Genomic DNA, 11,503 nt, shown 5'->3' on the forward strand with positions numbered 1-11,503 from the left:
AAAAGTGTAAGACGATATATAACTTAGCTAGAATGAATTTATCTAGATCAGATGTTTCAACAAAATTGATTTTTAGATAAAAATACTCAAATTTAGTCATTCTGATATGTCAGCCTGAAAGGTGACACAACTTTGTACATTTCCCAGGTCTGGTTAAGTTGCTTTAGCAACTTTCCGATCCTAAAAAAATTCATGAGAAGTATGGATGATGTCATACTTAACAATGTCATAGAATTCTTGGAAGAAAGCAGGAGGAAACCCATCAAGATCGAGGGATTTATATTGATCCATACTAAAAACAACCATTCTAACTTACTCTTCTTTAACCTTGCATGTCATTTTCTCATTCATCTAGTCATTAGTCACTATTTGGAACAACCTTAGGATATCACTTTGTAAGTTTCTATTAACCTAGGTAGTCGAGGGTTGTATATTTCCTAGAAATAGGAATTGACTTTATCTTCTATATGTTCCATTGCAGTGACCTCATGATCATTATCATCCATCAACATGTTGATAGTGTTTCTCTTTTCCTTTTTGAGGCCGATCTATGAAAGAACATCGTGTTTCTATGTCCCTCCTTCAACCATTAGACCCTAGATCTTTTGTTTCTAGAAAACTTCCTCCCTATTTAGGAGGGTTTTCCATTTGTCTCTACACTCCCTCTCCTCTTATTGCTGCTCAATCTGTGCATTGCTTTATGTAAGTTGATTTTGGAGAGCTTCCAACTTCTTTTCAATGCCTTCTTTTGTTTGGATAAATTCCCAATTGAGGATTTTCTCAATTCTCTCACCTCCCTTCTGATTCTATCCAGTTTTCTAGCAATATGGAACATAGTCATGCCTTCCATCAGATCCATCCACCACCATGCAATATAGTATCTGAATTCATTATCCATGTGCCACATGATCTCATACCTAAAAGGCCTTCATCTAGTGGGACTTTGTGTCCAAGAGAGAAGCAACATAGAATGGTCTAAAATGGTGCTCAAATATGTCATTAGGGAGATGTGCTGGAGAATGTCTCATCCAAAAGAGATTAGAGCCATGTCAAGCCTAACTTGAATCAAGTTTTTCCCAAGTCTGTTATTAGACTAGGTGAAGGCAAAAACCTAAAGATTAATATCTATCAGATCATTTCTTCTCAAAAAATCCTCCAAGTCTTGCATACTATCCAAAAAATCCTCCAATCCACTCAATTTCTTTGTTTGATTTGTTGAATGCACTTGAGTCCTACAAATCTTGTTTATATGTCCAACTTGTGACATTTCGAACATGCATTGTTAGGTACATAATTCTGCCTTTGATTTGTCCAATAAGGTTTTGTCTTAGATTTGCATTCATATTCTCTGTGTCCATACTTTTGACTATTATAGTGGTATCCCTCAAATCTAAGTGTAGTAGATGCATTCATCATTCTTGACCTACACTCATGTATTTGATGTCCTTGTTTCTTGTAGTAAAAATAGTAATCAGTAAACTTAGGTTTAAGATTTTGCATACCATGGTTGTTTTGATAAATGTTTATATTATGACCAAGTTTTCCATAGTGATAGCATGTTGGTTTGTCCTTTGACTTTGTACTCCTCAGCTCTCCATTCTTGGATGATTCTCCTTGCTTAGTGTATGAATTTCCTGATCCATCAGTACTGCTAAATGACTTCATAAGTTCTTCAAAGTACTTCATTACTTCTTTTGGTTTGATGAATCTCTCCATAGATTCTTTCTCAGTTTTTAGTTCATTCTTCAATATGTCCTATGATTTGATATTTTTTATTTCCACATCCTTTAGATTCAATTCCTTATTTGGAAGTATCAATTGATTCATCATGTCCACTTGTGTGTTTGTGAGCTTCTACACATTTGATTCACTTTCAAGTCTAGTAGCCATTAGTCTTTTGTCTTCCTCAGCAATAGTCCTATCATCTTTTACTTTATTCTTTTATTCAATCACTTCACATAAGCTTACTAATTAAATTTCATGGTCTCTTTCTAGTCCTCTTATTTCTTCATTCAGGAGTTTTTTCTTTTCATGTAGATCTATAAATGCTTTGATATTTGGATTGATTTATTCAAACAGTCCTTTAATCCCAACTTCTTCATAGGAAAATTGTTTATCCTAGATAGTTAATTCTTGAGATCTATTAGATTTCTACAATCCATGCTAATGTGCTAACAAATTTCTGGATTTGATTGTGTATAGCTTTTTTACATCAATGTTTCAGATCATACTACATGATCCATCATCAGGATGCTAGAGAGAAAAGAACATAAAAAAGGTAGAATGCAGATCCAACAAGCTTTAAAGGGGGGGAAGTGGGGAAGGGGAAAGGGAGGAGAGAGAGTTAATGCGACATAACCCCAAACACAAATAAAAATAATCAACCTAAGGGGGGATACAAAAGAAGAAGTGGAAAAAGATAGACACACTAACAAATCAAGAAAGCTAGTGAGTCAAAATTTAAGTAAAGAGAAAGAAAAAGGATAAAAGAAGAATATTTTTTTTTTGAAAGCTAACATAATCACAAAGACGAATTAAAAGAGTTAAAAATAAATAAAAAAGATGAAATTAGTAAAAAAAAAAGAAGCTGAAAAAATGTAAAAATAATAAGAAAAAAAGAAAACGTCTTTGCATATGAGACTATGTAACATATATAGTAACATATATATACAAATCCAACATATACATATTATGTATATATGTATAATATGTGTGTGTTTGTGTGTAAATAGATATACATTATATTTATATATACATACTAGAAAAATATATATACATACTTATGTATCAATGCCTAAATATGTAAATATGTGTGTGTGTGTGTGTGTGTGTGTGTGTGTGTGTGTGTGTGTGTGTGTGTGTGTGTGTGTGTGTGTGTGTATCCATATATAATGAGGAGGAGCAAACAGAGAAAATGTCTAACATATTTTTATACCTATATGAAAAGTGGACAAGTGTATGTATGTATGTATATATGAATAAATAATTGCGAGTATGAGAATATATGTGTGTATATATAAGCATAGATATACAACTTGTATATATAAAGAAGATGAGGGTGATATGTATATATGTGCAACCCGTATATGTGTGTGTGTGTGTGTGTACATATATATACCAATGTGTATATCTAAAGAAGATGAGAGTAAAAAGAACATGAGTGAACTTGAATATATATATGAACATGTATACATGTATGCATGAGTCTATGAATAAAACATATATACATCTATATATGTGTATATATATAAATGTATGTATATTTATATGTATATATGTGTGTGTGTGTATGTATGTAAGTATATATGCATATATATGTATATATATACATATATACATATGTATATATAGGAGAAAGGAGGTCACTTAAAACAAGAAAAACCACAAATTAAAAAACAAAGAAAAAGTCAACACCCATGCAAAACAATAAACTAGCAAGTGTGGCAAAAGAAAAAATAAAAAACATAAGAATGCACATCTATAAAAATAAATGAATAAAAAGGAAAAAACCATGTGTGTTTGTGTGTGAATAAATAAAGAAATACACATATATGTATATGTGCATAAGCATGTGTGTGTGTGTGTGTGTGTGTGTGTGTGTGTGTGTGTGTGTGGAAGACAACAAGCTCACAAGGCCAAAGAACCAAGAAAGTAGTAAAAGAGGGAGAAGTACAAGGTGAGGGAGAGGTGAGCTAGGAGAGGGGGGTGCAAAAAGAGTGGAACGGGAAAACTATGAAAGGCACAACATAGAATAGACGAGACAAGGAAAGAGAGTCAAGAGATGGGGGGTTTGCATAGGGAGGATAACAATGGTTGCCAAGAACTGCTTAAGCTCCATCCTTTATCATGATTGAGGTTAGAAGAGTTATCGTTGATGACAATGGCTTTCTTGAGCTTTCTTTTGGCAAAGTTGTCTTCCCTAAAGACAATTTGCATCTTCTCTAAGCATATATGATGCTTAGTAGAGGAAGAATGATCTGCTAACATAGACTTAAGGACATGCTCATGCTTGATGTCGGTGGCATGCTCTTTCATTCTGGTGTTGAAGGATCGACTGGTTTCACCTATGTATGGGGTCCCATAAGAGCACATGACCTTATAGACCCTAGAATCTGAGAAGGTATCTCTGGGGTCTTCAATGGGGGGAACACAACCTATGAGTGTGGATGAGGGCTTGAAGGCAACTCAAATGCCTTTTTTGCCCAAAATCTTAGAGATCTTTTCGAAATATCCACGATATAAGGAATCAAAATGAAAGGGGACAAATTGAGTATAGAGGGATGAGGACAAGAGCAAGAAAGAAAGAAGGATTTGGCCAAGTAGAAAGTTGTAGAGATTTTCTTGTCTGAGTATCCATTCCAGTTGAAGACTTGATGAAGATGCAAGAGCTCTTGGTCCAAGTTGTCTTTGTCACAAATGTTAAACACTCTTAAGGCTAGGCATTTTAGGATCTTGACCTTTTGAAAGGGGTGGTGATGAGAGGCAGCACGGAGATAAAGGTCAATATTGGTGGATTTTCAAAAAAATCAATGGCCAAGGGTACCATCAGGTTTTTTGAGGATTAAGACATCAAGGAAAGGTAAGTAGTTATCAGCTTCCATCTCCTTGGTGAAAGAGATGCTAGGAACTAAATTGTTGATATGGGCATGAAACTCTTCCAACTTGTCAAGGCCATATGACCAATAGACATTGGTGTCATCTACGTAGTGTTTCCACCACTTGCGTTTAAGGCAGAAAGAGTGTAAAGCCATTGCCTTAAACTCTTCCATATATAAGTTGGCAATGACCAGTGAAAGAGGGGAACCCATGGCTACATTGTCAACTTGTTCATAGACGACACCATTGAAGGAGAAGAAAGTGGATCTCAAGCATAACTCCATAAGAGAGACTACCTCAGCACTAACCTTCTTCTTAGCAATTTCAATGGAATCAGGTATGGGAACCTTGGTAAAAAGAGAGACAGCATCAAAACTGACTAAGATGTCATTGCTATCACATGTAGAGTCTTTGATGAATTGGACAAAATGGTTGGAATCTTTGAAAAAAGAATCAGAATTTCAGAATTTCCAACAAGGGGGGATAATAATTTGGCAAGGAAGGTTGCAAGATTGTGGGTTGGGAGCCTATTGTATCCACAATGAGCATCCACAATGAGCCTCAGCAAAATATCAGCCTTGTGAATTTTGGGAACTCCATAAATGTGGGGGGTAAGCTCCTTAGTGGGCAGCAAGTGCTTCTTAGTGGCAACATCAAAGGAGGATCCACTAATAGCTGCTTTGACCTTCCTCATGATCTTAGCGCAAGGGTTAAAAGCCACAGCTTTGTAGCTACTAGAGTCTGAGAGAAAGTCCAACATCTTGGAGAGATAGTCAGACTTGTTCATAATCACCATGGCATTACTTTTGTTAGCCTTGATAATAATAAGATCATAATTACGAACAAGATTTTTAAAGGCTTTGAACTCTTGTGAGGGAATGTTTCCTTTAGGGGGCTTGGCCCTCCTAAGGGCCATGGCACAATCCAATCTAGTCTCTTTGAAGATAATGGTTGGAAGAGAATGAAGAGCATTTTGAATATCCACCAAAAAATTAATGTGTGGGATGGTACGAGTCAAGAGAGAGAAATTAAGGCTACACTTGACAAACTTGAAAGTGAGAAGGTCAATGTTGGCACTGGATACGTTAACCACTAATTTGGACTCCCAATTCTCAATGGGGCCACGCTTAGATGAGGATGGGAAAATTGGCTGGCGAGGGGGAGTTGTATGAGAAGGGACCAAGATCAATGGTGTATCCAAGCTTGAGCTTGAGAAAGCATCAAGGATAGGTTATGTGGGACATTGGGGGGGGGGGGACGATTGGAGAGAAACGAGTGGGGATTGGCTCTAGGAACTGCTTGTCAGATCAAAATTAGTGCATAAAAAGGTATTCATAGAGGGGGGTGGTTGAGGGTTAACAAGAGTGTTGCATACACTAATAGAAGGCATTGAAACAAGCTCAGACTCATAAATGCTGCCGTAATCATTAAAAGAATGTGAAACTAAAGAGGATGCACCTAGATACAAAAGGAGACCATTAATGATCTGCAATGGGCTGGGGTCTACACATGAGACACTAGGGTGTCCATATTGTAGTTGATTGTTTGGAGGAGGATTGCATCCAAAAAGATCCACAGTGAAGGGGGCCATTCATACATAGCAAAATTGGAGATGTCGTGGTTGACTTTGGTGAGTAGCAAGGGCTAGAAGATGAATGGAATGGATGGTGAGGTTGGACCTTGCTGGAGCTGCATAGACCACTTATCACCCTCATCTTCTTTATATATACAAGCTGTATATATATGGTTATATATACGCACATATATTCTCATACTTGTAATTATTTATTCATATATACTCATTTACACACACGCACATGCACACGCACACACACACACACATATTCATTCACTTGGCCACTTCTCATATAGGTATATAAATATGTTAGACATTTTCTCTATTTGCTCTTCCTCATTATATATGGATATATATATATACATATGTACATATTTAGGCATTGATACATAAGTATATAATATATATATTTTTCTAGTATGTATATAACATATATATTTATTTATTTATTTTCTAGTGTGTGTGTGTGTGTGTGTATATATATATATATATATATATAATATATACATAAAATGTATATGTTGGATATGTATATATATGTTACTATATATATTACATAGTCTCATATCCAAAGATGCTTTCTTTTTCTATTATTATTTTTACATTTTTTTAGCTTCTTTATTTTTACTCATTTCGTCTTTTATATTTATTTTTAACTCTTTTAATTCATCTGTGTGATTATGTTAGCTTTCAAAAAAAAATTATTCTTCTTTTATCCTTATGCTTTCTCTTTACTTAAATTTTGACTCACTAGCTTTCTTAATTTGTTAGTGTGTCTATCTTTTTTCACTTTTGCTTTTGTATCCCCCACTAGATTTATTATTTTTATTTGTGTTTGGGGTTATCTTGCATCAACTCTCTCTCCTCCCTTTCCCCTTCCCCCCTTTTTAAAGCTTGTTGGATCTACATTCTAACTTTTTTATGTTCTTTTCTGTCTAGCATCCTGATGATGGATCATGTAGTATGATCGGAAATGTTGATGTAAAAAAACTATACACAATCAAATCCAAAAATTTGTTAGCATGTTAAATTTTTTCTTCTTTTTAGGGATTTCTTCAAATCTTGTCTTTCTTTATCAAGTTTCTATAGTATGAGTTGGATAACAATCACCTGATTCTCAATAACGTTGTCTAGTCTGGAAGCTTCCATCTCTAAGATCTAATCTTCAAGTGATTAATATTTTTCTAAGAGAACCAATGTTTTGATACCAATTATTGATTGATGGAATTATAAATAGGATAACAAGATATTGAGGGGGGGGGGGGGGAGGGGGAGTGAATCAAAATCTTAAGAACTATTTCATTTCAACCATTCATTCACACATTCACTAGTTATCTTGTGCATGTAAAACTTGTAAAAATAAACTTGTTTTAACTTATAAATCTAATCTATCACATGCATGAAAATAAACACATAATACAATATTTGTTACCTAGAAACCCTCCAAGGTGAAGGTAAAAGTGGGGTGGGGATGACACCCACAAATCATCACTACTATACTAATAAAGTTAACCTATTAGGCTTACAATGTTTGATCACAATAAATGATCTACCCTATGAGGGGTCTACCTTGTTAACAGTGTTTGAGACTGATAGGTCTCACCTTGTTAGTTAGAACTGATTCAGTACCTGACTCTCGGTATGCTCTGTAAGCTGATTTTGAGTCCTCTTCTTGTAAACTGATCCTCTCTTCTGATTAGATAAAAAAGTTATTTCCCTTCACTACTCTGAATAGGTCACTTGCTCTGTTCAGAGATAACAGAAACTTCCTCTAACTTCTAATATGCTCTTTATCTTTCGCTTCATCAATCACATATTACTCCTTGCTTGCATACACTCTCTACTCCTCTCTTCATCACCACCATCCGATCTAAGTTAAGATCTTCTCCATTTAAAGAATTTCATAAAATGTTTTTTAAGTTTATTTTTATATGTGTGTAACTATAAGGTGATATTTCTAGAATGCTACTTCATTACATTTCATCCATTCACCTCACACACTCGTGCATCTACTACTATTGTAGAATGCCTCTTTGACATTAAAAAATCATTTGCCATATCTTATTAATCCATATACTTGACGCACTTTAAACATATTGGACGGGTCTCATTAATGTCATGGTGACCAAGCGAGTCCCACATTCTAATTTATTGCACAAGAACAAGAAGAAAATTAGTGAAGAACAAAGACAACACGATACTTCAATAATTATGACCACAATAATTTATTTAATCGAAATATCAAAATCAAAGTATAAGCTATGCTCTGAGACATGCATTTATTATCTCCTCTAACCATAGGAAACATTAGCGCATGCAATTTAAAGGCAAAGCAAGCATCAACGCAATTCAACACAATAGATGAAAGATGAGGCTCTTGAATTCTCACTGATGCATTTGCACGCTCCTCTTTATTCTGCTTTCATTCTGTGCAGGCATTGATGGTAGTAATGCCAAAATCCCTGCTCTCTTCACATTCGGAGACTCGCTTGTTGATCCTGGCAACAACAACTTCATTCCCACCATCTTCAAAGGCAACCACGCCCCATATGGCCAAGATTTCATTGCTCACCAACAAAATGGCCGCTTTTCTAATGGCAAACTTGCAACAGATTTTATTGGTTAACTTTTGCACCATTATCTATTTCTATCATTTTTATCAAAATTATTATCTTTAGATGTAAAATCGATCAACTTAATTTGTGGTTGCAGCTTCTGGTCTTGGGTTGAAGGAAACAATTCCACCATTTTTGGATGCTAGTCTCAGCAGTCAAGATCTCCTCACAGGCGTAAGTTTTGCTTCCGCAGGGACTGGATTCGACCACCTCACCTCCGAGCTTGTTGCATGTTATCACATCTTCTCTTCTATTCTCTTGGTGAAGTTGAATTTCTTTTTGAGCTTAAATAATAATGAATATAATAACGCTATTAACACAATCTAGTCAATAATTGGGAAGCTATTAAGAAATCCTAGTCGTTTAGGTTCTGCTATTTTTTTTCGTTCCTTACATTTTTTCCTATAAAAACTAATGAAAAAGTATTCTTATTATTTATAAATTTAAAAGTTTATAAGGTAATATCAGTCTTTGCATTTTATGGAGAAACTTTTAAATGAAATTATTTAGATAGTCTTTTAATTAATATCAATAAAATATTGTATGTCTTCACAATTATTTATGACTATGGTGTGTCTAAAACTTAAAGATTGAATGCTAGTTTAATATTACTATTAATTATTATTAAGTATTGCATTCACTATCTCTAAAAATTTAATTAATTCTCGCCAATCAAAAACAATAATTTTTTAGTAACTCAAATATTTCTAAGGTTCATTTATTTATTTATAAATTTTATACTCTATATAGATTGGCTGAATTAATTTAATTTATAAGAGCTTTCTTCCAAGGATTTTTATATTCCAAATTTTTTAGCTAGATTAATGCTAAATTAATTATTTTAACTCATTTCATAATATGATTATTTTAAAATAATTATTATTGATTTTGTATAAATACATCATATATGAAGGGTTGAAAAAACTAAATATGAAATCAATTATAAAAATGCACTCCACATCAATATATTAGTTTCAACTATAAAATATCAAATTTTGAAAACAATAATATGTTTTTGTAACATTAAATGAATAAAAAAAAAATTGTTAACTTAGATTTTCAAATAATTTTTTTTTATGATTCAAAATGAGATGTATTATATGTTTAACATAATATCTAGTTATACAATATATTAATTATAACTTTCCAGATAAGGACAAAGTGGCCACAAGTGCAATTGAGAGAACGACTTTAATCCCAATATTTAATTTTCAACATCTACATTCCTCTCTAGTTATTTACAGCAGTTTTGAAGAAAATGTATGCTCTTCCTGCAGAGTGCGATACCAATGTGGAAACAAGTTGAGTTATTCAAGGCATACAAGACGCGCCTCGAAAATATGGTGGGAGTAGAGAATTCATCCAACATTATTGAGGAAGCCATATTTCTACTAGTTGCAGGTTCCAACGACTTTATACTCAATTATTTTTATATTCCCAATAGAAGAAATCAGTTTACCGTCCAACAGTACCAGGAATTTTTACTTCAGATCTGCAGCAACTTCATTGAGGTAAAACTAAAAACTAATTCCATTTCCATATATAGAACAGATTTTCCCGCAACACAACTTTAAGGAAAACCCTAAATTTTTTAAACAGGAGATCTACAAACTCGGGGTACGTAAACTGGGCGTGGCTGGCCTCCCTCCCTTGGGATGCGTGCCGGCAGAGAAAACATTCCATGGGGAACCAGAAATAAAAGGATGTATTGAGGAATTCAATTATATTTCATCTTCCTACAATGAGAAATATAAGAAAATCCTCAATGGATTGCAAGCTCGTCTTCCAAGCATTACAGTGGAGTACGCTGATATCTATAACTATCTCTTAGACATCATAAATAATCCTTCATTATACGGTAAGATTTGGTAAGATTTGGGAAATCCAAACATATTTGATATTACTATCAGAATTCAAATGTGTAGTAATCAAATTTATGATGTGTTCTACATATTAATCTATTTCTCATGAGAATAAATGGAACACTTAGCATTCCTTCGATATAGGTGATGTTCACAGAGGTGAAGCACCAGAACTTCTGGGGAGGTCACTCATCGAATACTACTCCAGCTCGAACGCTTTTAATAGTAGTGGGTTAGGTGACTTCTCCAGAAATCTGAATACTTCACTTTGATGAATTCCACTTTAAAACTACACAGTTATATCCTGATAACACTTGCTGTAACAAATATTTCCTACTTATCCTATTTGTTTTGGCTTAGAGACAGTTGAAGTCATTTAATTTCTATTTGTAATTGCAGGTATGGAGATAACAGATAGGGGTTGCTGTGGAACAGGATTGATAGAGGCCGGGCCCATTTGCAATGCAAAAACTCCAATAACTTGTAAAAATACATCAACCAGCGTTTTCTGGGATTCAGTTCATCCTACGGAAGCCGCATATAAGATAGTTGCTGACCTTGTCCTTCAGCAGAACATACCAAAGCTGCTCTAAGGGAAAGCTTAATCCACTTTTGAGATGTTGGCCTTCAAACTGAATCGAGTTCTCACATAGTATGCATAAATTGGTTTAGGTTGCAATTATATTATTGGCGGACAATGTATCTCAACGCCTCCCTCCACTTCGTCTACATCCCAATGAATCAAGTCTACTCCACATATACACACTCACCAGAGTGCTCCCAAAAATCTCCACATTTTTCACTAGCACCAATGTATGTTTTTATATGCGGCTGATATATCAAAATAATTAGTT

General features: G+C 34.3%; 1 protein-coding gene and 1 pseudogene across 1 annotated transcript; one reads left to right on the top strand and one right to left on the bottom strand.

The window, feature by feature from the left end:
- Positions 1-4,526: 4,526 nt before the first annotated feature.
- Positions 4,527-5,512, bottom strand: LOC149535639 (uncharacterized). Its single transcript, XM_089806164.1, has 2 exons — positions 5,137-5,512; positions 4,527-5,035 (listed from the first exon to the last, which is right to left on the bottom strand). The coding sequence occupies exons 1-2, from the start codon at positions 5,510-5,512 to the stop codon at positions 4,527-4,529; spliced, it is 885 nt and encodes a 294-aa protein (XP_089662290.1).
- Positions 5,513-8,540: 3,028 nt separating this feature from the next.
- Positions 8,541-11,242, top strand: LOC149535640 (GDSL esterase/lipase At2g42990-like; annotated as a pseudogene).
- The last annotated feature ends 261 nt before the right edge of the window (positions 11,243-11,503 follow it).

Source organism: Cupressus sempervirens, chromosome 10 (genome assembly GCF_028749045.1).
Source record: "Cupressus sempervirens isolate cs-2001-9-10 chromosome 10, ASM2874904v1, whole genome shotgun sequence".
NCBI lineage: Eukaryota > Viridiplantae > Streptophyta > Pinopsida > Cupressales > Cupressaceae > Cupressus > Cupressus sempervirens.